Consider the following 25,414-nt stretch of genomic DNA (forward strand, 5'->3'; position numbering starts at 1 on the left):
ATTAGATCCTGGGGGGGGTTGAGGTAAAATAAAACTGGATGCCAATCAAAGCTGAATTATGTCTGCATCGTGGAATTATAAGGGATCTAGTTAATCCACTCCTCTCACACACACATTGGGAATGGGACTTGGTTGTCCCAAGTCACACAAGGAGGAGGTGGCAGAACATGTTTCAGACTTCCTAACCGGGTGCTCGGGCACAAGGCACCTCTGCAGCGATGGAGGCCGGCTTGGCTCCTCGCCATTCATAATCTTCTGAGTCTACAGATGGCTGTCAATCACCCAACAGACACGCAAAAGACTCCGGCTGCACCGAGGCTGAAAAATACGCGGCTGGGGCCAGACGCCTTCCGCGCTGCCACATGGAGCCAAGAGGAGAGGACTTGTTTACGGAGCCAGCAGACAAGAAGCCTTCTCACTCGACAGAATGGACAAACTGAGGCCCAGAACGACTCATATACAAGTGTCAGAATGGCCAGAAGTGAAGTACTTTAAAACTCAGCCTGAAACTCTTGAGCGAAAAGCAAAAAGAGGAGAAATCAAGGGGAGTGATCCATCCAAAATCGCCCGCCGGGAGCTCCTTGGGCCTCAGGTCTGGAGACTGCAGTCCATCCTGGTGCTGGAAACTGAGCGTGAGCCCGAGCCCGGCTCCCAGGAAGAACCCCAGCCTCGTACCATGGGGAATACTTTTTGAGATGCCAGAAACCAACAGCCCCTCCCGTGGGCAATTTCCACAAGGTTAAGAGCTGAAGGAACGAGACCACGTCCTATATCAGTCCAGGATCACACACAAAGAAAGACCTCTGGAACAAGGTGACTTTTCAACATTTTATTCTGTATTTGTACAGCTATATTTTACAACGCAGTAATGCAGTTTAGACACAGCCAAACCCTGTCTCCGGAGTAGTTATAACACAAGCATGACGCAGAATGTGATGAGACAAACATTCTCAAAGAGAGTTTAGTTAGTGACAACTTCAAGTGTCTGTGTCTGCCTAGGCTTCAAAAAGGGATGGCGCACACCTGTCCATCATTGGAAACTTCCATGAAAAAAGGCACCGTGAGGACATGTTGTACAGGTATATACAAACTGAAAACTAGAACAAAATTACACAATTTTTTTCCTTCTGCAGCTTTTTTTTGTTCTTTTGTTTTTTTTTAATACACACTTTGTAAATTGTAAACCTTCACTTGCAAAAAAATACAAATACACTGAGAGGCATTTTAGACAAAATATTTTCTTACTTACACAGATGCAATACTTAAAATATTCTCTTAAGTGCTCTTTCTCAATAAAGATTCTCAGATCCGTGTCTGCCTGCAGATACAAAATCGAGCCTTTAACGCGGTTTTATATTTTTAATATATCTTTTTTAGGTTTATATATATTTATTATATATATATATATTTATATATTTACAACTCTGCCATATATTCCTTCACCTTTGGTTAAAAAAATTAAAGCCCTCTCTTTGATAACATACCAAACTCTCATCTTTTAAAAGAATGCACATTTACATACAAAAGAAACATCTGTTCCCACAAAACATATACATTCCTCATTTTGCAGACTAAGTCAGGTCAGAACTTTTGCATACTCCCCCCACTTGGATATTTAAAATGATGTTGCCTTTTGCTGACATGGTTTGCTTTACACATAGGAGAAGAAGCAATATTATTTTCTTAATGTTTTACGGCAGTGGGGGAAGGAGAGCTGCCTTGGCTCCCGGACCCCCGGACCCTCACCCCCCCCCTCACCCCCCCGGCTATGATTTGCACTAGTGGATGAAAGAGGCACTACATCATGGGATGAACGTTGTAAAGTGTTACAGTATCCTTTGGGTCGATTCTGAGAAGGGGCTCGAGAGGAAAGCTTCAACGCTCCATGCTTCAGCAGGCTTTGGGGAGCTCCGGAGGCAGGTCGGTGGCCGACATGCGGTATTGCACCTTGGTATTGGTGATGGCACCGTGCTTTTGGCGCAAGTGCAGACGCAGCTGGCTTTTGTGACGGAAATGCAGGTTACACTTCTCACACTGGAGGAGAACCAGAGGCAAACTGTTAGCCATCACTGACCCTAGAAGTATGTCATGGCCCAAGTGCCCGGAGAAGGAAATGCTCCTTGGGAAGGGGAGCGGGACAGCATTTCCCTCTCAAAGGGCAGGGTATAAACCCAGAAGAATCCAGGCTGGTGCTGAGGTATATGGAGCTGTTGTGCAAAAGCCCCTTCCCTGCTTTCCAAAGAGGTGGTCATACTTTTTTTCCTGCTTGAGATGTTCTTCCCCGCCTTTCCTCTACCAATTCAAATCCTGTCCAAAATATGCAGTTCAGATGGCAAATTCCTTAACTTTCTTTGGGGTGCATGTCTGGGAATTGAACCTGGATCTCCTGCATGAAAGGGGAGCATTCTACCACTGAACCACCCATGCAACCAAATTCCTTAACTTTTTTTTCGCATGGGGCAGGTACGGGGGACCAAACCGGGGTCTCCAGCATGGCAGGTGAGAACTCTGCCTGCTGAGCCACCGTGGCCCACCCAAATTCCTTAACTTTTAAGGTTTTTCTGAATCCCTCCAAGATGGAAATGATCCCCCTCTCTTTTGAACCTCTGAACCATTTCTAGCTTTGCCACATAGTCCTTGTGCTTAGCACCTTAACAGGTAGAGGACTTTTTTGAAGGCAGTGACCATTTCTATAAGTTACAAGCCTCCTAGTAGCTAGCAAATATACCTCTTAGGCATTTATGTACTAAATCCGAACACATTTAGACAAACTAACTAGACTAGCCAAGATTCACGGAAATTCTGTAGTCTAGTATACTTTTTTTTAAACTGTAGTTATATTTCTTCTTCATACATGTACTTTATGTGAGCTAGCCAATAGATTTTCTTGTGAGTAGATGATAATATTTTTGGTGGAGAAAGTTACTTAAAAGTAAAATGGACAACTAAATGTAATGTGGTAACCTGAATGAGATCCTGGGACAGAAAAAGGATATTAGGTAAAAACTAAGGACATTCAGATTAAGTTTGGGCCTTAGTTTATAATAATGTATCAGCACTGGTTCGGTATCAGTAGAATAATGATGCGTCAGTATTAGTTGTGACAAGTGTATTGTACTAACATAAAATATTAACAATAGGGCAGCTGGGTGTGGAGTATTATGGGAAATCGCTGTACTACTCATGTAACTTTTCTGTAAATCTAAACTATTCTAAAATTCAAAATGTATTTAAAAATGCTGACATATAAAATATGTTTTTATGCAGTAAAAAAAAAGAAACTAATTTATAAAAAATAAGAAATAAGTAAAATGGACAAGACACTGAATAGAAAGAGTCCTGGCCTGAGCAGACAAGGCGCCTACTGTAGCTATCCCAGCCACTGCTTTGTGTCCCGAGCAAGTCCATTTTCTATGGGCCTTTGCTCTCCCTGCCATAAAAGGCCAAGTCAAAACACTCTGAAGATCTCTTTCAACTCTAACATCCTATGCATCGAAAATCCTAGCAAACATATGTAACATCAGCTGTTTACTGTAAGCTTACTCTGTGCTAACCATCATTCTGCACACTTTAATGAATGAAAGGATTTAATACAACTCCTTAAGGTCGGTACAATTATTGATTTTTACATTTTCATTTTTCTTATTTTATAGATGAGAAAATTAGGGTACTGACTGGGAGGATAACTAATTTTCCCAAGAACAAATCGTAAGTAAGAAGATACTCATACACGGCTTAATAAATGAGTAAAGACAAACACAGGTTACCACCTGTGAAGTCGGCTAACCATTCGTTCATATTTTCTACGTCTAGTGCCCTTCACCACCTGAGAGTGTTGGAGTAAATTCATCAAAGTCCGAGCCAGAGGACTCAGCATTGTCTGTAACTGTGGGTTCCACACTTATGGGCCCTGGGACGCTTTTTTTGTTTCTGTTTTCTGGTTGTTGTTTTTTTTTTTTTTGCATGGGGCAGGCACCAGAACTGAACCTGGGTCTCTGGCATGGCAGGCGAGAACTCTGCCTGCTGAGCCACCGTGGCCGCCCTGTGGGACACTTTCTCAAGATGAAAACTCATATAGAAATCTGAACTGTGAAAGAAACTCTTTCTTCAGTCCAGACTGGCCCTGAGCAGTTGCAGAATCTCTACAACTCTGAGAGCCCAGTTTGAAAACTGCTCATTTTTAGTATCCCCATCACTATATAAAGAGACCTTAACCCAGAGAGAAACCCTAAGGCCACAAAAGGGCTACTGTCAAGAGTCCAAATAAGAACTCAAATATCCCAGAAGTCTGACCAAAATCTTTCCTCTTTAAAGCTGTAGTCAACAAACTTTTCCCGAAATGGGCTAGATGGTACATATTTTAGGCTTTGTTGGCCATACATTTTTTTATTGCCACTGCTCAACTCTGCCGCTGTAGTGTGAAAACAGCCACAGACATTACAAAATCCATGAGTGTGGCTGTGCACCAATTACACTTTCCTTATGGACAATGAAATTTGAATTTCTTATCATTTGCAATGTGTCGTGAAATATTCTTCTTCTTTTGATGTTTTTCAGCCATTTAAATATGTTTGTATATCCTTAACTCACAGGACGTAATAATTCCAATGGCCTATGAGTGGCATCGTGCTATGCAGCTGGCCACCTCCTCCTTCTTGAAATAACCTTTTCTCTGAGTTTTTCTAATAATACCACATTCTCCTGGTTCTCCCCCTTTACCTATGAATGTTCCTGCCAGAACACCTTGCCTCCTTTTCCTTGCATATCTAGCTGAGAAGAGGTGTACGGCAGGTACTCATAAGTATTTGTGGAATGAATGAATGAGTCCAACACCTATGCATGCATAGTCCAGACCTCTTTCCTAAGGCCAAGGTCACCTTGCCTGAAACACCTAATTCAAACATGAGCAAACTGAGGCCCAGGGCAATGTTAAGTAGGGGGCTCTTGACAGGCCCAGATCCAAGTCTCCTGACTATTATTTCATCGGTGAGTCCACTGTGTGCAAACACTGGAGCAAACACTTCTGAGGTTCACCTACCACTTCCCCACCCCTCCCTGGCCAGCCAGCAGCCACCGGGGAACTCACGTACATGGTAAGGTTTCTCTCCCGTATGGATTCTCAGGTGGCTCTTCAGAGTCTGGAGGTGCCGGAAACGGGTGCCGCAGATTTCACAGGGATAGGGCTTCTCGCCAGTGTGGATGAGCACGTGGGCACGAAGGTGGGCCACCTGCATGGAGGGGCAGAGCCTGAGCTGCTCGTCCAGACTGGACTGCAGCCCTCCCAGCAGCCCCCTCACCATCATGCGGTGGCCACAGGGTCCTCACAGCACGCCACCCGACTCACCTGTACAAATCTAGCTCCACAGGTTTCGCATTTGTAGGGCTTTTCTCCAGAGTGAATTCGAGTATGGGTTTTCAGGTTGGCTGGCCGGTTGAACTGGGCCCCACAGATGTTGCAACGATAAGGTTTCTCACCTGTTACAGAGGAAAAAGTTAAAAATCAGAGAGAAGCCATATTCAGTGGGGAAGGTCTCCTGGGTTCGGTGGGGAAGGGATCCTGGATTTCAAAGCAAATGGGTTTTCCCTGGGACCCCTTCTGCCTTCCTTTCCCTTGGGGGATGTCAGTGAGAGACTCCAGGGGCTGCCCCCTCTCACGCACACACACACACTCCTGCACACCTGGCAGAGGGCCCTCCTGCACACCTGGCAGAGGGCTGGGGCTGAGGAGCAAATGGTGGCCTAGAGGGGAGGAAACAGCACAGTGCATGGGACAGAGAGCAAGGGGGGTTCCAGAGCCCACTTAGAAACCAGCTTTGTCCCTGCGATAAGCTGGCTGCCAGACCCAGAGAAGTCGCTCTCCTCCGAACCTCAGTTTCCCTCTCTGGAAAATGAGGTCCTAATTTAGATAACCTGGGAAGGCTCTTCTAGTTCATCTCTCAAATAAGACTGATTCAATAACCAACCTACTCACCAGGGAGATACAATCAGGCTGCTCTAGTTTCTCTGTATTAAAACAAACATACTTTTCCGCTTGTGGCAACTACAGCTGGTTTCCATTTGCAAGAGGGGCGGGGCCTGACTGGGGAGATGCTCAGAGGGAGGAAATCAATAGTAGGGCTGGGCCTTCCTTCATGGAAAGTTTCCGGGATAATAGACCCATTTAAAGTACCAAGAGAGAATAAACTTTGGTTGACAATCAGGTTATACAAAGCTACCTGGTAATGGAATGTGAGTTGATAAGGAACAAATCCTTAGGAGAAATCAAGAAGCGTTTAACTTTTTTCTCCCTTTACGAAAGCCTCATCCACTTTCCCTCTACCAGTCTTAGTTTTTTAAGCTGCACAGTGTGTCCGACCCCTGCAAGTGCAGAGTCGCAGGACAGCGCGTCCCAGGGAAACGACAAAGGATGCAGGGAGCAGACCAGTCATTAAGTGAAGACAAGGCAGGGATAAGCCCCTCATTCAGGCCAGGCCAGAGCCTGCCCCCTGCCCCATGCCCCTGAGTTCCCAGGACCCATGCCCCTTCCTCCAGGATCCTCTTCCTGGACTGTCCCCAGAAATCCTGGTGAGCTCGGGGAGGAGGTGCAGGGCCCTACCTGTGTGAACGGTCTTGTGGCTAGCGAGGTTGCCCTTGTAGCGGAACGAGGCCTGGCAGCGGTCACACTTGTAGGGTTTGTCACTGTGCGTCTGCAGCATGTGTCTCTTGAGCGAGGCCTCCTCCGAGAAGCGGCAGTCGCACTCGTTGCAGAAGAAGGCTCCATTTTCTGTCAGGGGGTGGGAGGGGGACATCAAGGTCCGCACGCGAAGACAAGGTTTCTCTCCCCCTGTCCCCAGTGCTGGACTGAATCCCCACCCAAAATTCATGGGAGCCCAGAGCCAAAGGCTGTGGGGATTTTATCATTCTTCAGACTTTGGGTCTCAGTCTTGGAGGAGGGAGGACACGGATTTCGAGCTTAAGTCCCAAAAGAGAAGCTCAATCCAAAAGGCACTTGTCTGGCCGGCACTAGCGTGCCGAAGGCTCTGCAGAGCACTGGCTTCTTCCAAGGGCTCTGAGAACTGCCACTTCTGATCAGTTCACAGTGGCAGTCACATTCATACACAGAAGCCCTCAGGCGAGACGGTTCACCTCTCTGAGCCTTTCCCTGTGTCTCCATCTCCAAAACCAGGGCAATGAAGCCCTGTCCTGCCTATCTCAAGGAGCATATTGTATAACGTGAAATAAAACACAAGCCTCGAATAAATTCAGTTGTACTTTGAGGTCAATGAAAGAGGAGTTATTGACGATGGAAGAGCCCCTGGCCACCCTTGCGCCTATCTTGCTCCTATTTCATGTCTCCAAAACACTTCTGTGAGGTGGGGCTAGACCGAGATGACTGTGGAAATGGAAACAGAAGCCCAGAGAAGAGGACTTGCTGTGCAAAGGCAAATGGCCAGGGGAAGAGGAGGGAACAGCCACAGCTTTTCCAACTATAAGTCCACGTCGCTGTGCCAAACCTCTCACGTAAAGCACCTGAATTTTCTCTCCTGTATAACTGGATTGGAAAAGGATAAACCACTAATTAGGTATCACTGAGCTCTATTTCTGTTGCCAAAGCTGGGTGGAAGAGTTAGACCTTGTTATCTGATTAAAAAAACAAGGATGCAAAACACAGATCCTCCAAAGACTTCAATGTAATAATTTTATTTTATCTAATTTAATCCAGCCAGCATGCCCTGAGCAACTCCTCCATCCTAGAGGCTTTCTAGGACCCATGGGTGATGCAGGAATGAATGGGGGTCCAATGCCTCTCCTTAGGGAGCCTACAGCCTGGCCGTGTCCACACATCAGTTCCAGTGGCCCAGAGAGTTACAGCCAGTCCCACAAACTCCCTTTGTTGAAATGAAGCTGACAGAGGCACTGTGGTCACATCTGGTTTCTCCTGATGAGCTCTGCCACCTCTCCCTTACTTTCGTCAGCCCGGTTCCCTAAGAAGTCTGGTGATTTTGTGTGTCCATGGACTTCCTCTCAGGGACTTCTTCTAATCAGAGACCACAGCATGAATAAAATGGAAGCACAAAACCCGGGGAGCAGAGGCAGGAACCTGCCTGCTCCTCCAGCCATAGGCAGGAGGGAATGGGACTCACCACAGCTGGAATCTGAGTACTCGGACTGTGTCTCCCCCAGCTCCTCAGGGAACGTGGGGCCGGAAGTGTGGAGGCACATCTCCGCGTGCTGCGGGGACTGGGAGCCGCAGGAGGTGCACTTGGGGGGGTGCATATACAGTGGCGAGTGGCTCTCGCTGCTGATGCGGGGGGAGCCAGTCAGGGATCTGCAGGCAGGAGGAAAGAGAGCGTCAGGACCCAGACCAGGGTAAGCTCAGCTCCGCCTCACAGCCATCCCTCCTCCCTGCAGCCAGGCAAGCCGGCAGGCCAGAGATGGGCAGCCCCACGCAGGACCAGGGACCTCAGCATTATCCCCACACTTACCTCCAAAGAGCATCTCTACAGAGATCAATGACCAGGTCAAACCAAGCCACAACTCTCCACTTTCTCCCCCCCTCCCCAGCTGCAGACCACAACCTACTGCAGTCCAAGGGAAGAAAGAGGGCTCCCCTGTCACTCTAAGACCACAAGAGTTGCCTTCGGGATTCATGACATACTCTTACATTGGAGGGGAATAATGTCGCTTGTTTTTAAGAAATGCACTTAAGCAACTATTTCCTTATTTAGGCTAGTTCAATTAATAAGCAATAAGAGGTGGTACTGGGGTAGCTCAGTGGTAGAATTCTCGCCTGCCAGGCGGCAGACCTGGGTTCAATTCCTGGCCCGTGCACTTCCCTCCCCAAAAGAGTTTCAGCAAATGGTGCTGCAATAATGGGATAGTCCCATAGAAAATGAATGAAATGTGACCCTCAGCATACAGCATACAAATAATAATAATAATAGCACTAACAATAAGCAATAAAAACTGACTGCACGCCTCACAGAGGCTCAGCACTCCAGGCTGGGGAGGAAAAGACAAACCCCTGCCTCCATCACATGGAAGGGAGAAGAAGTGAGCCCAAGAACCCTGCCCGGCCCCAGACCACATCTGAAATCACCTGTTGACGATGCTGTTGAGCCGGCTGGCCTGCGGGATGGTGGAGTCTTCCCCGCTGACACTGAGCTTGGTCGGAGACTGGAGGTCGAGGCTCTCGGGCTCCATGGGCGGCTGGCAGGCGGGCGGGGCGGCGTAGGCGCGCGGGGAGAGGCGGCCCAGCTCCCCCGGCTCGGGGCCCTCGGGTTTGGCGTTCTGGTTGAGGCTGTTGAGTACGATGAACTTGTATTTCTTCCAGTTGCAGGCTTTGGGATCGGTGGGGCTTTTGGCCGGCGGGGAGCCTGAGGTCTGCAGGATGCAGGCATTCTTGCTGCTGCAGGACTCGGTGGGCGAGTTGGGCTGGCAGTCGGACTTTTGTGGGCTCTGCGGACTCACCAGCCCCTTGCGGTTCAGGGGCGCGCTAGGCGGCTCAAAATGCAGGGCGATCTCATCCTCTGAGGAGGGCCGTTCTTCCTCCTTGCCGGCCTTGTCACAGGGGAAGTACGGGGGGTTCCGGGCGGAGGGGGCGGCAGGCTTGGGGCCTTCGGCCACGCTGTAGTGCATGTCACTCCGAGCCTCCTCTGGGGCTGCCTCCTTGGGCGAGTAGAGGCTGCTGTGGCACACGGTGGGGCACATCTCCACGGCCGGCCGGCTGTACTCACCCGGGACGGGCCTGGCACTATCACAGGGCAGGGCCCGCTCCTTGGGGAAAGGGTTAGACATGGGCATCCTGGCATCCCGCAGCTCCTCATCTGAGAAGAGGAAGCTGCTGACCGGGAGGTGGCTGTACACGGGGTAGGAGGCTGGCGGTGTGGACAGGCCACTGTACAGGGTGGGGGCAAAGGCTCTGCTCTCGCATCCGGGGGCACTCCTCAGTGGCAGGCTGTTCTCCACCACCTCACGGCCCCGATAGGCCATGATATCCTGGGGCATCAGCATCCGACTGTTCAAGAACTCTTCGCGGGGAGGTTTGATGGCAGGAACCATCTCTGCTTCACTGTGGGAGAGAAAGGAGAGAAGACACCGTCCCCCCCCCAGTCAGAACTGTTATGCAAATGGCCTTCCAAACAATCCCGGGGGGATGTGCTGTCAGTGCTGGGCTCAGCTAGGCATAGGGATGCCGCTCTGGAGTAGGGAAATGCCCTCTAAAGACAAGACATTGATGCTAGAAGTCTAGAAATCTGGCCCACAGATGGGGAAGCTGAGACCCAGAGAAGGGAAGTAAGGTACCCACACATGATCTTGTAGGTTTAAAACACATGTGTGTGGTGTGAATCCACACTTCTTAGGATGTCATGGAATTTTATAATTTCTGTAAAGCTTTCTTATTTCACCCATGGAAAATCCTTCAAGAACGGAAGGGCAGGTATTATTGTCTCCATTTTACAGACATGGAAACTGAGGCTCAGGGAGGTAAGAGTTTATCCAGTACTGGCACTACCCTCTGAAGGTCACAAACAAACTGGTATCCTATCAAAGAACAATGAGAACGGGGAAAGAAGTTGTTCCATATGCTGTCTGGTGTGGCTCAGAGGTTTTCCACGGAGAAAGGCAGCGTGCATCAGTGTGAGAAGCCCTGGCTCTGGAGCAGCCAGGCCCGCTTTCCAATTCCAGCTGTGCCACTTCACAGCTATGTGACCTGGAGCAAGTCACTTAACTGCTCCGAGCACAACGCCCGACCCATAGAAAGTACACTTAGTGACAACAATGAAGATCTTGCCACCATCATCACCCACAGGGGACAAAGAGCTGTGGCTGCTTATAGTTGAAGGGACACTGTGTGGGAGAAAAAAAATAGGCCAGCGCAACATGATCTCAGTTAACAGAGCTAGAAACAAGCAAAGGTTAAAGGCGAGATTGCACTATGCCATAAAAAGGAGCTTTCTAACTGTGCAAGGTAGACTGAGTGGCTCTGAAAATATAAGTTCCTGATCCCTGGAGGTGTTCAAACAACAGGGTGAAATACTCTTTGATTTGAGCAAGGATTTAAGCACCATAGAGTGGCTGAATCAAATGCCTCTAAAGATGTTAAGCCCAGGGAGTCTCTGTTTCCCCACTCAAGCTAAGCTCTTTGCTTCTTTGGATCTCAGGCTCCTCACCTTTAAATGATGGTCATGTCTTAAAAGCCCTCAGGAGGCTGCAGTGAGAGGTAAGAACAATAGGGGAAAGGTGGGGTGTGACATGGAAGGCGATTTTTTCTGTATGCATGAAGAATTATCAAAGGTTTCAGATCAGGGACCATCCCTCCCAGCTCCAGGGCTTCCACCTAGGTGCCAGCTCACCTGGCCTTGATAAACTTTCGACAGGTGTCTACAACGTGCTCCATCTGCAAGTACATAGCTGTGGTCATCACAGCCATGATGTTGCCCTCCCGCAGGTTGAGTCGAGAGGTGTACATGAAGTCCAAAAGGATGCAGAAACCCTCTGGGTTGATCTCAGGATCCAGATTGATCACATTGAGGTTACATTTCAACTGGTCTGTGAAGATGCTGTAGAACAGGCCACTGTAAAACAAACAAATGTCTCACTATAAAAAAACATATAGAATCTATGATCCATTATACTCAGTATCAATGCCCAGCCCCTCTGCCCTGGGTTTTGCTCCAGAACTTCTATGGCACTTAAAAATAGCTGCCATTTTTGGAAAGCCTGCTGAATGCCAGAGAGTAATTTTGCATACATTCTCCTACATTCCTTGCAAATTTTGCAAAGTAGGTTCTACAATTGTATGCCTTTTATAACAGTGGGGGGAGGGAGGGAATGACTAAGGCTCAGAGAGGTTAAGTGATTTCCTCAAAGTCACAGAGCCTGTTTTCCTTTTACTCTTAACTACTCAAATTACCAGAGTTAAATTTAGCACCCATTTGTAGTTCCTATTCTTAGATTCCATCTTGGGGATAAGCATTTTCCTTCTTGTCTCATCACAGTATCCCTTTTTAAAACAACCTATTGCATTTGTCCTTTAGAAGCAGGGAGGGTATGGATGTGCCTACATCTACAGTCTACTGCTTTTCTACAAGTCCACGACTATCACCAGGTCAATCATTCCTAAAAGATCCAGGTCAAACCTCAAGTCATGCCTCCAGGTATCACATTTTCTGCTAGTAGAAAGAGCACTCAGTTAGAGGCCAGAATTCTGGGCTGTCACCTACTTGTACTCTTTCTGAGTGGGTTGCCAGAAATGAGCCAGACTTCCTGGGCTTGAATCATAGCTCTACCACTTACTAGCTCTACAACCTTGGGTAAGATACTTACCTTTCTATACCTGGGTTTACTCATCTGTAAAGTAGGGAGAATAATGGCACTACATCATAGTATAGTTGTGCAAAGTATAAATGGGGATAGAGTGGCATCTGGTAAACAGTAAGCACTCAATAAACATTGTTATTTTTCTATCTCTATAAACCTCTGACCCCTTTACTATTTAAAAAAGGTTGCTTGTGGTAGATCTTGGAAAACTTCTCTATCAGCAAGAGAGATTCCTGATTCTGTATCATTTTACCTATCTGTGACTTCCTTTTTCATCTATAAATTCAAGGTAATACTGCCATCCCATAACACAGAAGGATGAGGGGAAATAATGTAATGTAAAACTGTTTTGAAAACTTGACACACTTCACAAATAGGAAGAATTAGCTGGCTTACGCTCACGATACATACATGGGAACCCCCAAGGGAACACAGCTCCAGTATAAAAGAAATACACTTACAACATAAAAAAGTGAAAGATTCCAAGTGAACTCGCTTCAAATATTTTAAGGACTCTCCTTCACTCTCCATTTTTTCATGGGTTAACTGACCATTTATTTTCCATGTTTGTCCCAAACACACCCTTCCTTGTGGCGGTTTATCATTGCTTCCCCCATAAGGCCCACAGAACAGAAACTCTTCCTTTTCTAAAGGCACATTCACTCATTCGCTTGATCGGAGCCTACGCTGCCAGGTCATGGGCCAGAGACCTGGAGACAAATGAGCCATGCAGCAAGCGACCTCCGCCTTTGCCTCGCTGGCCTCCAGCACCTTCACCCCCTTTCTATTAATCCACCCTTCCCTTCCGGGCCCCCTCACCTGCAGGCCATGAGAACTGTCTTATGGGCTCTAAACTGCTCGCGGCTCACCACAATGACGACATCCGTCAAGATGTCGCGGCTCCGAAGGCGATTGAGGTTGAGGAGAACATCACTGGCGTGGCGGGTGAACTGGATACAGCTGTCAGCTGGTGAGGCCATTGTGTTATCACCTGAGCAAAAGGAACAAATCCTATTAGCCCTCCGCAACCTGTTTCCTGCTTGTGAGGTGTGCTCCAGAGGGTGGCTCAGCCTGCTAAGGTATGCAATGCAAACTTAGGCCCTTGTGTTTTGTCTCTGAACAATTCACAGCCCATCTCTGGGTCTTTCTTTTCACCTCTTAATTCAAGAATTTGGGATGGACAGTAAGCCGCTTAGGGGGAAAGGGAAGGGAATGAGTGTTTGTCCTGTGTTTCTACCGCATAGCAAATGCTCTGCCAAGTACTGAGAAGCAGTGTGTTGCAAAGGAGAGACACCATGCTTTGAAGGTTGGCAGGATAGCTTTGCCACTTACTAGCTGTGTGACTTAGCTTCCCATGTGTAAAATGGGGGTCATAATACCTACGTGCTTGTCAAAATTAGAGATACGTGTCTGGTCCATAGGAGGTTCTCAAAAAAAAACAGCTTTTCTTGTCAGTATCTCATTTCATTATCGCATCACCATATATCACTTTCCCCTGTTGGCAGCTAGCACATTGCTGGTGCATAATAGGGGCTAAATTAGTTCTGAACTAATAAATGAGTAAGGGCATGAACGGCATACTTAGTGCTAAGATGGTGCCATGCAGGGGTGAAGTGGGGGAGGCTGGGAGTGAAGGAGGGATCAGTTACTCAGCCTCTGAACAAAGGAGAGGCAGCATTCAAAGAAATACATGCATTGGCAAATGGAAAAAACACCAGTTTGTCCACATAATTTTAAAGCATATAATTTAATTTACTTACCCAATGCCCAGATTCACAGTCCAAAGTTTTTCTTAAAACCTTTAGGGAAGAAAAGAGAGCAAATAGAAATTGATTTAATGAATGTAAGATTGTCCACTATAGCCTTATTTTAGGACACACATGTTTACTTTTGCTTTGATAGCTCCAGCCTGCCAGCTGGTGTGGTTTTACCACAAGCAAGCAAACATTTTCCAACTCTGCTCTTACGGAAACAACAGGACCAAAGCTATGTGATAATAATGTTTTTACCCTGAGTACTAGGAAAAGAATTGTATATATTAATTATACACACACACATATACTTTCTCAAATTAAAAAAAAAACATCATTCAAAGCCCACTTCAGTTTATAGGAAAGAAAAAATAAGTGGTTCTTTCAATATTAATGATAAGCATCCTTTAGGGGCCTAAAAACATTGGACACTTTTCAAAATCTGCCAAAATATTATCTTTCAAATCTTCAAATGATTCGGCAAAGCTTTAACCTTATTGCACTGGTGACAAAATTAAGACCAAGGTTCAGGTGACTCGCTCGCCCAAAAGTGACAAGCAGTATTGTCAGAAATACTGAAGTATGAGTAAGGAATCTGGAGAATGCAACCTGAGATGGCATGTTTACACTTTCCTGGAGAATTGTCCCCTCTTTTTCAAACAGCTTCCTCTCCCTTCTCTTCCCTCCCGAGTCTAAAACTAGTTCTAGTGTTGTAACTTCCAAGTCTATGCTTCCCTCTGCTGGTTAAAGATTTATATGTGGTTTAGCTGAGAACTGGCCAAAGAACCCTAAACCTTAAAGACATTTAATGAAATAAATACCCCTCTTCAAATCAGTCTCTCTAAAACAAAATAATTAAAGGCAAAGGTGTATGTAAGTCTCTCACTTATGATAGTATGTGGGTTACAAAACAAAACAATATTTGAATTCCGTCTCCCCACCACCACTGCTTAATAGCATAACCTTTTACAGTTACTTTCTGGGTAAAGGGGCTGAAGCCAGCGAGGTCGTGTTGGGCCACGTTGGTGGCCTGGCCCCAGCTTTTCTAGTTCAAATTCCTGTCCCCTTTCCAAGTCCGCCTACGTGTTACACAGCACATAGCACAGCACCCTGAGGTGGGTGAATCTCATCTTTAAGTTCCTTCCCCACACAAACACTTTGTCCCATTCCAGGCTGCTGAGTCTTACCAAATGAGCACTCTAAAATGAGAGGTTTCCTTCAGTCTGTAACCAAACACTCTGACATTTCTCTGTGGGCATTCAATCTCATCGGCTTCGATGTGAGTGAGTGGGGACCAAGGGGAAGGAAGCGGGGAAGGAAGAGGACAGAAAGAGACAAAAGAACCTATCTCCTCTCTCCATCCTAAACTCAAAATGGGTAATTTTGATATATTAAATTGGCCCTACCCAAAATATAATGACCGTATCCTTTCAGAAAGAATGCTGAGGATGCCTATGAGCTGTATCTAAAAATATTCTCTTCTCCCCATCAAGGAAGAGATCCCCAAACACGTCTGGGATACCTGGGCTGTCCTTTAACCAGCTTCAACCACCAGCCCACTTGTGGATTTCCACTCGCAGACTTTTGGAACCACAGGAAGCCCAGATTTGCCATTTCACCTTGACAAGTGGCAATGACTCACTCCACATGTCGACAGAAACAAACAAAACAATTCCCCCGTGTCCAGTGTGGGCCAGGCCCTGGGCTGAGCACTTTACACCTTAAGCCTAGCCTCTGCCTGGTCTAGCCAAACACAAACCCACATACGCAGAGGCCCAAGTCCTTCTGAAGTCCACTCCTTCATAAGCCAACTCTGGCGTAGGAGGCTCCCACAACTAGTGAGTGGATGTGCTATGTTGGATGTGGCAGCCTTGTCACCCCTCTTAGATGCTGCAGATGGGGAAGCACCCATTATTTGTGTTGTTTTGTTTTCCTTTACAAACCACATAGCCACTTACTACTCATTTTTTTTTTTAAAGGAAAGACAGAGAGAAGGAAGGAAGGATAGAAGGAAGGAAGGAAGGAAGAAAGGGAAACATCTTTAAACATTTTCTTGTTTTATTGTATTCTGTTTCTCCGTTTTTGTTACATGGGCTGGGGCCGGGAATCGAACCGAGGTCCTCCTGCATAGCAGGCAAGCACTTTGCCCGCTGAGCCACCGCGGCCCACTACTCATTTTTATATCCAATCCATGTACTATCCCTGCTTTTCTTGCAAGGATACTGAGGCCTTGCCCAGGATCTCAAAGGTAATTCCTAGCAAAGTCCAGGACAAAGTCAGTCTTCTAGCTCCAACCATATCACCGAAGCCACCCACAAGACAAAAACTGCCAAGAGATCAGGACTGTCAACGAGAAACTGACAACAGACCTCGACTTCCCCTCCACCCCACGGTCCAGGACCAAAGTAACTGCGGAGTGAGAACTATTGGCTCTCTTCTCCAGTCCCACACCCGTTCTATCCTTTGGCGCTTTCTCTGAGTATTTTGAAATAGGTGCACCTATTTCAGATCTTCCAAAGTTCCCATTGGAGAAGAAGAGAGAGAGAGGCACACCAACACCACCAGCAAAAGGAAAGAAGAGAGAAATGAGAGGGCCGGGGAGACGAGAGAGATGAGAGAGGAATGAGAGAGAGAAGGGCGAGTCGTGAAGTTAAGAATGAGGGAGCAAGCTGGCACCAGGCAGCCCCATTCTCTCGCTCTTACACACACGGGCACAAATGTGAGTCTTACGCGCTCGGGCAAGCCCGGTGCAGATCCCTCACCCCCCCAAGACGCAATACCTGCCGTCCAGGGACCGCCCACCCCCGGGCTGTCTGCGGGAACCGCTGCCCATCCGCCGCCAAGCCCCGGCAGGCACTGCGGAGGCGCCGCGGTATAACCGTAGCGGCCCTTAATTCAGTTCGATTCAAATAAAACTTTTCGTGCACTTCGGTAGCTAACATTGTGCCTGTGCATTTTTTTTTTTTTTTCCTGTTACGCCGTCAAGGCGGGGAGCAGTGAGGGGAATGGCACAGCCCTCATTCCCGGAACGTAGTCGATCTCTACTCAGCGGATTTCACAGAACGCTCTCTGCTTATCGCCGGCTCCAACGAGAAGTAACTTTCCAGGAAGCTGCCGGCCCCGACGGTCGCCAGGATAGCTGCGTGCGAGGCGCGGGCCGCCGGGGATTCACCCCGCCTGGGGTGGGGGTGGAGGGCGCCGAGGGAGGCTCGCGGGGAATGCGGCACTTTCCCCTACATCCCTCGTCCGCGACCAGTCCAGCACTCTCAGAGTTCACCGAATCCAACCTCTCCTCCACAACAATTTAATAAATTGGGAAAGTCAGACTTGTTAGAGGCAAAGGCGGGTCTCGAACCCGGGACTCCGGGGCCGATCCGAGACTCATTTCATGACTTCAAATTACCCAATTCCGGCGTTAGTTTGCCTGATGCGTCGTTTGTTTCTTCTCTTTTTCCCTCTTTTTGCTTGCTAATTTTGTTTGTTTGCTTTTGGAAACGGGGTGGTTAGGAAAAGCGTCAAGGTCAACAAGATGGAGTCCCTCTAAGGTTTCCATCCTGCGCGCTCCAGCTGACTTGGAGAGAAACTAAACCGAAAGCCCCTTCCGCCTACACTGGCAAGAAAGCGAACCCGGCGCGGCTCGATTTCCGCCTTGGGTCTTTAGACTAGGACCTGCCAGATTGAACCTGGCGGGGTTTTGGGATTTCCGAATCCGATTTCCCCGAAGTCGGAGAGGCACGATTAGGACGCAGCCCAGCCCCAGGCGCGGACCCTAGGGGGCGCGGGGGGCGCACTCCAAAGTTGTCCCGCCTCGATTTGGCCTTCCTCGGAATTATAACCACTGGACGCCATCTCCAAATTGGTCTCAGGAGCGGGTTTTAGAGGCACTTTCGTGCGGTAGTGGTGGTGGTGTGTGCGGGGAGATGGGGCAGGGGTCTGGTGAAAGACGCCCCTTCCAAGGCCAGTGTTGTCCTAAAACACTGGCAACGAAACACCGTGCCGCATAGCCGCTCTGCACCCGAGACCCGGTCTCGAAGATTGGGCCTCTTTAACTTCGTAAAATCCTACTTTGAGGCTTTCTCACCCCTTCGCCTAGTGGGACTAAGGTGGTAGCGAAGGCTGGAATTTAGTATGGTATGGGGGATGAGACTTTGGGAAGGGAAAGTGAATGTAAGAAAATGCATTTATTGGAAATCTAGGAGTACGAAATTCCGGGAGCTCAAGCTCAGCCGTGTTTTGCCGCAGCCTAACACTAGAGGGAGCCCTGGGTCCAGGCTTGATACCGAGACAACCCCACCCCCACCTCACTCCCTCCTCTTCTCGCTCCTCCCCTCTTCCCATTGACCTAGTTTGGACCCAGTCTCCTGATTTGGAGAACGCCTTCTCTCCCTCCGCCCCTCTCTCTCTTCCCTGCCAGCCGTTGTTTTATTGGTAATCTAATAACTCCAATAACTCGCTGGAAAATCCAAGGGAGAATTTGAAAGTGCAAAGTACTACTTAGGGTTGGGGAGGAGGAATTTTAATAAGGCTGGAGCTGCCGCAGTGGAACCCGCATCAGGGCTTCTGCCGAAGCGTCCTCCCTTTGCCAGGCAGAGGTTTAGCTAATGAGCAGGGAGGGTCCTGAGGTGGGAGTGGGGTCAAACCACCGGGCTGATTTTGGAGTGGGGGGAACACTCTTCGAGCTCTCTTGGCTGGGGGGCCAGAGGGTGAGAAGACCACAGTAGAAGAAAGCGAATTTGATGACGCGGCGGCCGCTGCAGCCGCTTTGGGCGACCGAGGTGTTAGGGGACATTATGTCCTGACTTTCGTTTCTATCACGTTTCCTGCCAACAGCGCTCTTGCAAGCCTGCAGGCTTCTAGGAAATGCAGTAAAATAGAGGGATGTGTTTTATCATCGAGATCTGAAGAGAAGCTGCAGAAGGGACACTCCCCATGCGCCCTGGCTCGCGACCGCTTTCCAGAAGGCCAGCAGACAATGCCAGCAAACTACGTCCCCGGGCAGAGAGGGCTCTGGGCCTACCTGATTGGACCGAGTTCGGCCTTTGCAAAAAAGAAAAAAAAAAGGGGGGGGGGGCTGTGAGGGAAGGAGGAGGCCTGATCTCCCAAACAAACAATGCCTTTTAAAATCCGCTCTGGACAAAAGTCAACCAAGGTCTTTATTCACGTTAATGAGGATGGAAGGCACTAACTGTCCTTGGAAAGCGATGACTCAAACTTGACCGCGCTTCAAACACGTCCGTCCCCAGATTCCTTTCCAACCCGAACAGAGGCGGTTTCTCCGACACCGCCTCCAACAGGTCCAGCAGTGGGAGAGGCAGAACTCGGCCGCGGCGGATCTGGGAGATGGAGAGGGCTGCGCCTCCCGCGAGTAAGCGCGTCGGCGGCCACTAGGGGCCACCAGCACGCCGGGCTTGCGTTTGCCCTCTTAAGTCACGCGCTCGGAGAAAGAAAACTTTGCTAAGACGCTGTGGTGGCACAAATTCTACGAGGATTGTGCTCAACCTGTCCATACGATCCACACACACACCCCTAGTTTCTCGCCAGGGCTTTAACTGCCTGCGGCAGGCAGGCCACTTAGAAGAGGATGGAAGGATAGGGCAAAGTGATTTCAAGGTTCAAATTTGAGCCACGGGTACAGCGTGGCGCCGGCGTAAGTATAGGGACGAGGCCTTAACCCCCCTCCCCCACATACATACATACACGAGCACACCCTGGAGTTCTGGGATGCGGCCCCTCGTACTCACCCCCCACCCCCCGTCCCCAATACTACAATAGGTTTATAAGGTCTGTTACGGAAAATCTTAGGCCATACTTGCAAAACAAATTCCTCCAAGGCTGCTGGGAACAGTTTCCAATGTGCGCTGGCAATTCAGCCCCTAAGAGGTTTAAATCACGGCTTTCCCTGCTGCTCCTCTTTCTTAGATGCTTCAAAGGATGTGAGATAAACACGCCTTTGACGTGGAATACGAATGCTTAAAATCTCGTCCCGGTCACGGCCCCACTCCGAGGCCTTTTGCCTCAATTGTGAAATGCGTTGGAAATGTTCAAGCCTCTGAGCTCCGAGATGGCATCCTTCCAGTACCAACTTCCTCCAAAGAGGGGCGACAGCGACAGGCAGACAGTGTTTAAAAAAGGTTATTGTATGGTTCTCTTATAGGAGATATATAACGTGTCACTGAAGAATGATAGACACGGTCAGCATCCGAGACCTTTCTAATTTTCAGCCTTCTTGCCAAAATTTTGGAGGTCGGATGCCGTTTCTCATTGGAGGGTGCGCTCCTTCTGCCAGTCCTCCTGTCTTACTTGTTGCTTCCTTAGCAGCGGGTCGTGATACTCGGGGACCCAAAGGTGACTTGGTAGGTCTACCGCCCAAGGCGCCCAAGGCGGGGGCCTCGACCACGGCTCACCACTAGGTGGCGGTCTCAGCCCGTCAGGGAATCACCGCGCGGCCAAAGGCTTCCACACTCTCCCTTTTGGGTGGGGTGGGGTCTGTTGCGGGGGGGGGGGGGTTGAGGGGAGAAGGGGAAAGGAGGGAATCCCTTCTATAGCCAAAGCTGGAAAACATTTAACTTGGTGGGCATGATTCCGCTCTTCCCGTTGCTCACGCCTTTAGTAACCATATGGCGGTATCTGGAGCTGCGCTGATTTTCCAACTCGAAAAGCTGGTGGTATTGGGAAGGGAAAGAAAGGGTGGCTTGTCTCCAAAAAACAGACTGGCAGTCGACAGTCTTAGGAGAGGTTTCTGCCAACCATAGTCCGCCAGCAATGAGAGCCGAGGATAAATCCCTGACCCCTACGCACTAGGAATAAAGTGGCCGAGGGCTGGAGCCCACCTAAGCTTACTCCTTCCTGCAGAGCCGAGGCGGTGTGGAGAAAGAGTGGGGTCTTTTGGTGGGTCTGCTGGTTCCGCTCTGGGAGGCAGAGAGGATTGGAAAGAGTTGTCCCTGGCTTACAGGGGGAACGAAGAGAAAACGACCACTCTGCCACAACGCGGCACCCTCGGATCGCTGCGGCGGCGTTCCCACTTGTTGCGCAGTGCAGGAAACCAACACGCGCTTCACAACTTTGACTTTCAAAGGGCTCCAAACCCAGCTACAGACCAATCTACCATTGTCGCACGCCATCCGCAAACCTCTCCCTACCCTCCATTCCCCACCCCGCAATACACACACAAACACCGTCGCCGCTACCGTAGCCAAAACAAGGTTTCCAGCCACTATGTTGTCTTACATCAATACATTCCTCTTTCTCTCAACATCAGGCAGGCACCGATGTTCAGGTGCCTTGAAAAATCAAGTCCAAGTAGAAGGGGGCGGCCTCCACTTGGAGACGCCTCCTACTTAAATCTAACCTGGCACAACCACACCCTACCCCCGTCAAGATTATTCGTACGAAATTGTCTGTGTATGACGCCATCCTAGCTGGAAAGCAACTTTTCCTTCCCATTTGAGAGATGTAAAGTCCTTTGTAAAGAAGTCAGTTTTTATCCCTTTCCGGAGGGGGTAAGGATGCCTCATAAGATCATTTCATAATACTTTTCAAATATTTGACTTTTTGCAAATAAGAGTTTCACCCACCGAGGGGTGGCGCTGTCGCTCCACAACCTCTGAATCGCTAAGTTTTCACAACAAAGTTGGTTGTGAGCGTGGCTACCCGGCAGGGCAGAGGGAAGGAAGGATTTTGACATCTAGTCAGGCTACCATTTACTCAACCAATAACTGGAACTCTTCAAGAGTTCAGCAAACGACAGCTTAAGAGAGTTTAGAGCTCCATCCTTGTCCACCAAACCCAGGATAAATTGGGACAGTCTTTTCAAGAAAGCACGAAGGCAAAAAACGCTTCAAAACTAAGCACAGAGAAAAAGACCAATTGGAGAATTCCAGCTTCTTCTGATTGTCTCCTCCTTTAAATCGAACAATTTTTACAAGCAATTTTCTAGCCTTATTGCCATTTCCCACAGATCCTTAAAGTCGGCCAAGACTTGGGCCTGCAATATTGGAAACTGCTATTTATAAATTGGGGGAGGGGAGAACAAATATTTCCCATCTACAGCTTTCCATTTTAGCTGGCAGACTTAAATTGCCATCGTTTTAGTAAGGGAAAGCTGATCTCCTGGCTCTTTATTGCCATTCCCTCCTTCCCCAAAGCCAGATATCTTTCTTCCTAAAAAAAAGAGAGGGAGATGATGTATATAAAAATGTATGTATTTTTTCTAAAGCAAGAATGTGATTTCACCTCCTCCTTTAAGCTCATGTTTGCTACCTTCAGGAATAGCGTGTGGACTAGGGCCAGATGAACTTCAACTTAGGCTGCAGATTTATGAGGTTCTGTTCCAGTGCCAAGGGCTCTTGGTAGTAAATAGTGAGCAAAATAGATACCTGTCTACTGACGATCTTGCCAGCCCCCCTATTTTTTTAAGTTATTTATTAAAACCACACACACCTTGCAAAGAAAAAGGGAAATTGGCAGTCTCTGTAGAGGAAGCCCGTGGCATCGCTCAGAGCCACAAACTGTATTTCTAAACAGCCCTTTCCCTGGTTCCCTCTCTCCTGCCTCACTTTTTTTTCCCCGGACAGTAAAAACAAATGTATCTACTGACACCTACTTTGCTTTAAAAATAATAGAATAAAGTGTTACAAGATTTTCCTCCTGGAAACTATAAACTGATTTTTTAAAAATTCATAAAATATATTAAATCTGTTTCTTTCTTTTTTTCTTTTTTTTTTTTTTTTTCTTGACGGGGTGGGTGGGTGGGTGAGGGAATGGACTGGCTCTCTGAGGCAGTCAGGGACCCAGCAAAAGCTCTGGGCTTTGACACAAGGTTTGGGGTCCTTCCACCTGCTCAGCTGTCAGGACATCATCCCCATTGCCGGAGGGGACACAACATCGAAAGTCTTTTTTCATTCTTAAAAAAAAATTGGTTGTGTTGTGTTCTTTTTTCCATGGGGGGAGCTTTAAAACTCATTATTGCAACACTAGTTCTATTTTTCGCTAGGGTTTCAATAATACAGCACCATAAAGGCAACGTAACCCACAGTTCTCAAGACATTTACCGCGGTCACTACATCCAGCAACCGGGTGGCCCCTCGCTCCAGCTGCCCCCGAACGCAGTTGACTTCTGAGGCTCCAACTCCCGCCCCGCTCCCGCCCCGGGTCGCCGCCGCCGCCGCCTTCCCCGGTTCCTACTCCCTCGAGGAGAGCCACAGGTTGCAAAGCCAACCAGCCTCGCTATCCATTTTGCAAAATCACTCACAAAGATCTCCCTTTGGCATCCGCGCCCCTCCTCCGCCCCGTCGCGCGCCGAGCCCCCCGGCCAAGGCCACAAAGTGCCCTTCTCTCCTCCCGGGTTTCGCACGTAAGGAACGCGGACTGGGGCTGTTTGTTTTTCCCGTCGCCCAGTGTATGGACCTCGGAAATCTGAAGCCTGTCGTCAGCTACGCTCAGGCCCGCAGTTGCCTTCTTCCAGAGCTCGCACCACGGGAAAAATAAAATTTAGTTACGGAGGGGGGACACCCTTGGGAGCCAACCTCGAGTCACGCAGCGCCCAAAATACAAACACGGCGGCCGCCAAATATCCCGCCACCTTCCCGCTCGGCTGGGCTGTCCTGCCAAGGTTCTCCGAGTCCCCACGCGCTGAACGGCAACGCAGGTGCAAACGCGCACCCTTTTCCCACCATCACCACCCCAAAAATCCCTGTCCCACCATCAGCCTCTCTCCTCGGGATGGGGAGAGAGGGAGCACGCGGGGCTTCCCGGCTCCCTTGACTGCGACCGAGAAAGATCAATTTTCAAAGTGTTCGACATCTCCGCCCCCATGCCAGCAAAGCCCCCCCAAAACACAAGGGGAGGGGTCTCCAAAACACTCCTCGTTCATTTGGGAGAACAAGGCTCTGAAAGGAAACTGTAGACACCATACTTCATCAGGGTTTATGACCCCAAAAAACAAACAAACAAAAACCCGAGGAGTTCGCTTGCATTTTTCCTCCCAAATCTCGGTTCGGAGGCAGGGAATCTAAAGGACCGAGGCTGGTGGATGGGAGCCAGCGGGGCGAGAGAGCGGGCAGTCTCCCTCTTAGCCTCCCGGAGTTACCAAGAAGGGCGGGAGAGGGGAAGGAAGGAGAGGCGAGGGAAGGGAGAAGGGAGGGAGGCAATGGGGAGGAAGAAGCGACTGAGCAAAGGCAGCTTGCAAGCGAGAAAAGAGGGGAAAAAACAGAGCCGCACGAATCCAGCGAGATCACAAGCTGTACGCAAGCAGCAGCAGAAAGAGCGAGAGCGCGAGCGCGCGTCTTCTCCGCCGTCTAGGGCCAGACAGCCCCCAGACTTGCCCGAATCACCCCCCAAACACTGTCTCGTCCTCTTTGCTCCGGCCGCCCCCTAATTCCCCTCCTTCCTCTCCTCCACCTCCTTTTCAAAAACCAAAACAACACAAGGGAGGGTGGCAAAAGCCTCCCCAACCCGGCCGATTCACTCAAAGACAATCATCATCATCATAATAAATATATAAAAATCTATATCCTAGAGTGGGAGAGACGTGGGACTAATCTTCGGCATTTATTTTAACACCTGACAGTTAGAATCAATCAATCAATATATATATATATATACATTTATATCAATAGATACATATAGGAAACTTGGAGCCAAAGCAATTGGCAAGAGCGGAAAAAAAGAATTAAAAGGTAAAATAATGATCATGAGCAGCGGCGGCGGCAGCGGCACCAGCGGCAACAGCGGCGGCGGCGGCAGCAGCAGCAGCGGCGGCAGCAACAGCAATAATCACCTGGTGTCCGGCCTTTCCTAGAAACTTCTTGCATCACCACTTCTAAGAACCCCAGTTCTAAGAATCAACAGAGCTCAATTCTCGGAATTTGAGCTGCGGACTTTACCATTGCTGCGTGGCAGGGGAGGACTCGGTGTCACCTCGCCTAGATTTTTGCCTCTCCTTTCCCATCAAACGCCTTCAGAGTCACAATGTTTTTCCACTGAACAATATCTTTCGTGGTCCTCACAGGCTAGGCGCCTCAGATTTGTAGGTTTCTGCTCGAGACTAGAGAGGCCAGAACGTGGCCTTCCCTTCTCAGACCCGAGTCTATGGTATGGCCTGCTCCGCCGCCGTCACGTGGGCGCCTCCTCTGTGACGTCGCAGCCTTCGCTGTAGCAAAGCTCGGCCTCTGGAATTCTGAGAACTAATTTGCTATTCGGTGACATAAGAGGGGGAGTGCGCTTGCTTTCCCGGGGTCTGGGGCTGATTCCTCCCCTCTTGCCCATAAACTTAACCTCTTCTCTATCAACTCCTCGATCGAAACACACAAAGGGAATAAGAGGCATGAACCATTGGAGAAAGTATGGTATATGTAAATAGG

At 48.8% G+C, this 25,414-nt stretch overlaps 1 protein-coding gene across 5 annotated transcripts; it reads right to left on the reverse strand.

The window, feature by feature from the left end:
* Positions 1 to 814: 814 nt before the first annotated feature.
* On the reverse strand, positions 815 to 25,154 carry BCL6 (BCL6 transcription repressor). Of its 5 annotated transcripts, none has more exons than XM_077117855.1 (10): positions 24,938 to 25,154; positions 14,064 to 14,102; positions 13,123 to 13,294; positions 11,337 to 11,558; positions 9,080 to 10,051; positions 8,124 to 8,308; positions 6,596 to 6,763; positions 5,345 to 5,475; positions 5,091 to 5,228; positions 815 to 2,034 (listed from the first exon to the last, which is right to left on the reverse strand). In XM_077117855.1, exons 3-10 carry the CDS (start codon positions 13,281 to 13,283, stop codon positions 1,891 to 1,893), a joined length of 2,121 nt encoding a protein of 706 aa, XP_076973970.1. In that variant the 5' UTR covers positions 13,284 to 13,294; positions 14,064 to 14,102; positions 24,938 to 25,154; the 3' UTR covers positions 815 to 1,890. The 5 variants fall into 5 exon arrangements, with proteins under 5 accessions (XP_076973970.1, XP_076973969.1, XP_076973973.1 ...); XM_077117854.1 differs by having other exon boundaries at positions 24,832 to 24,938; XM_077117858.1 differs by lacking the exon at positions 24,938 to 25,154 and adding an exon at positions 16,835 to 20,528.
* Positions 25,155 to 25,414: the final 260 nt, after the last annotated feature.

The sequence above is a fragment of the Tamandua tetradactyla genome, chromosome 10 (genome assembly GCF_023851605.1).
Source record: "Tamandua tetradactyla isolate mTamTet1 chromosome 10, mTamTet1.pri, whole genome shotgun sequence".
In the NCBI taxonomy this organism is placed as follows: Eukaryota; Metazoa; Chordata; class Mammalia; order Pilosa; family Myrmecophagidae; genus Tamandua; species Tamandua tetradactyla.

Bases quoted from the DNA above. Each gene is read 5' to 3' on its own strand.
- BCL6 (XM_077117855.1), bottom strand. From the start codon at position 13,283: ATGGCCTCACCAGCTGACAGCTGTATCCAGTTCACCCGCCACGCCAGT. The intron at 10,052-11,336 runs GTGAGCTGGCAC...TCTCTCCCACAG, and splicing joins CGAAAGTTTATCAAGGCCAG to TGAAGCAGAGATGGTTCCTG. The intron at 8,309-9,079 runs GTGATTTCAGAT...TCCTGCCTGCAG, and splicing joins CTCAACAGCATCGTCAACAG to ATCCCTGACTGGCTCCCCCC.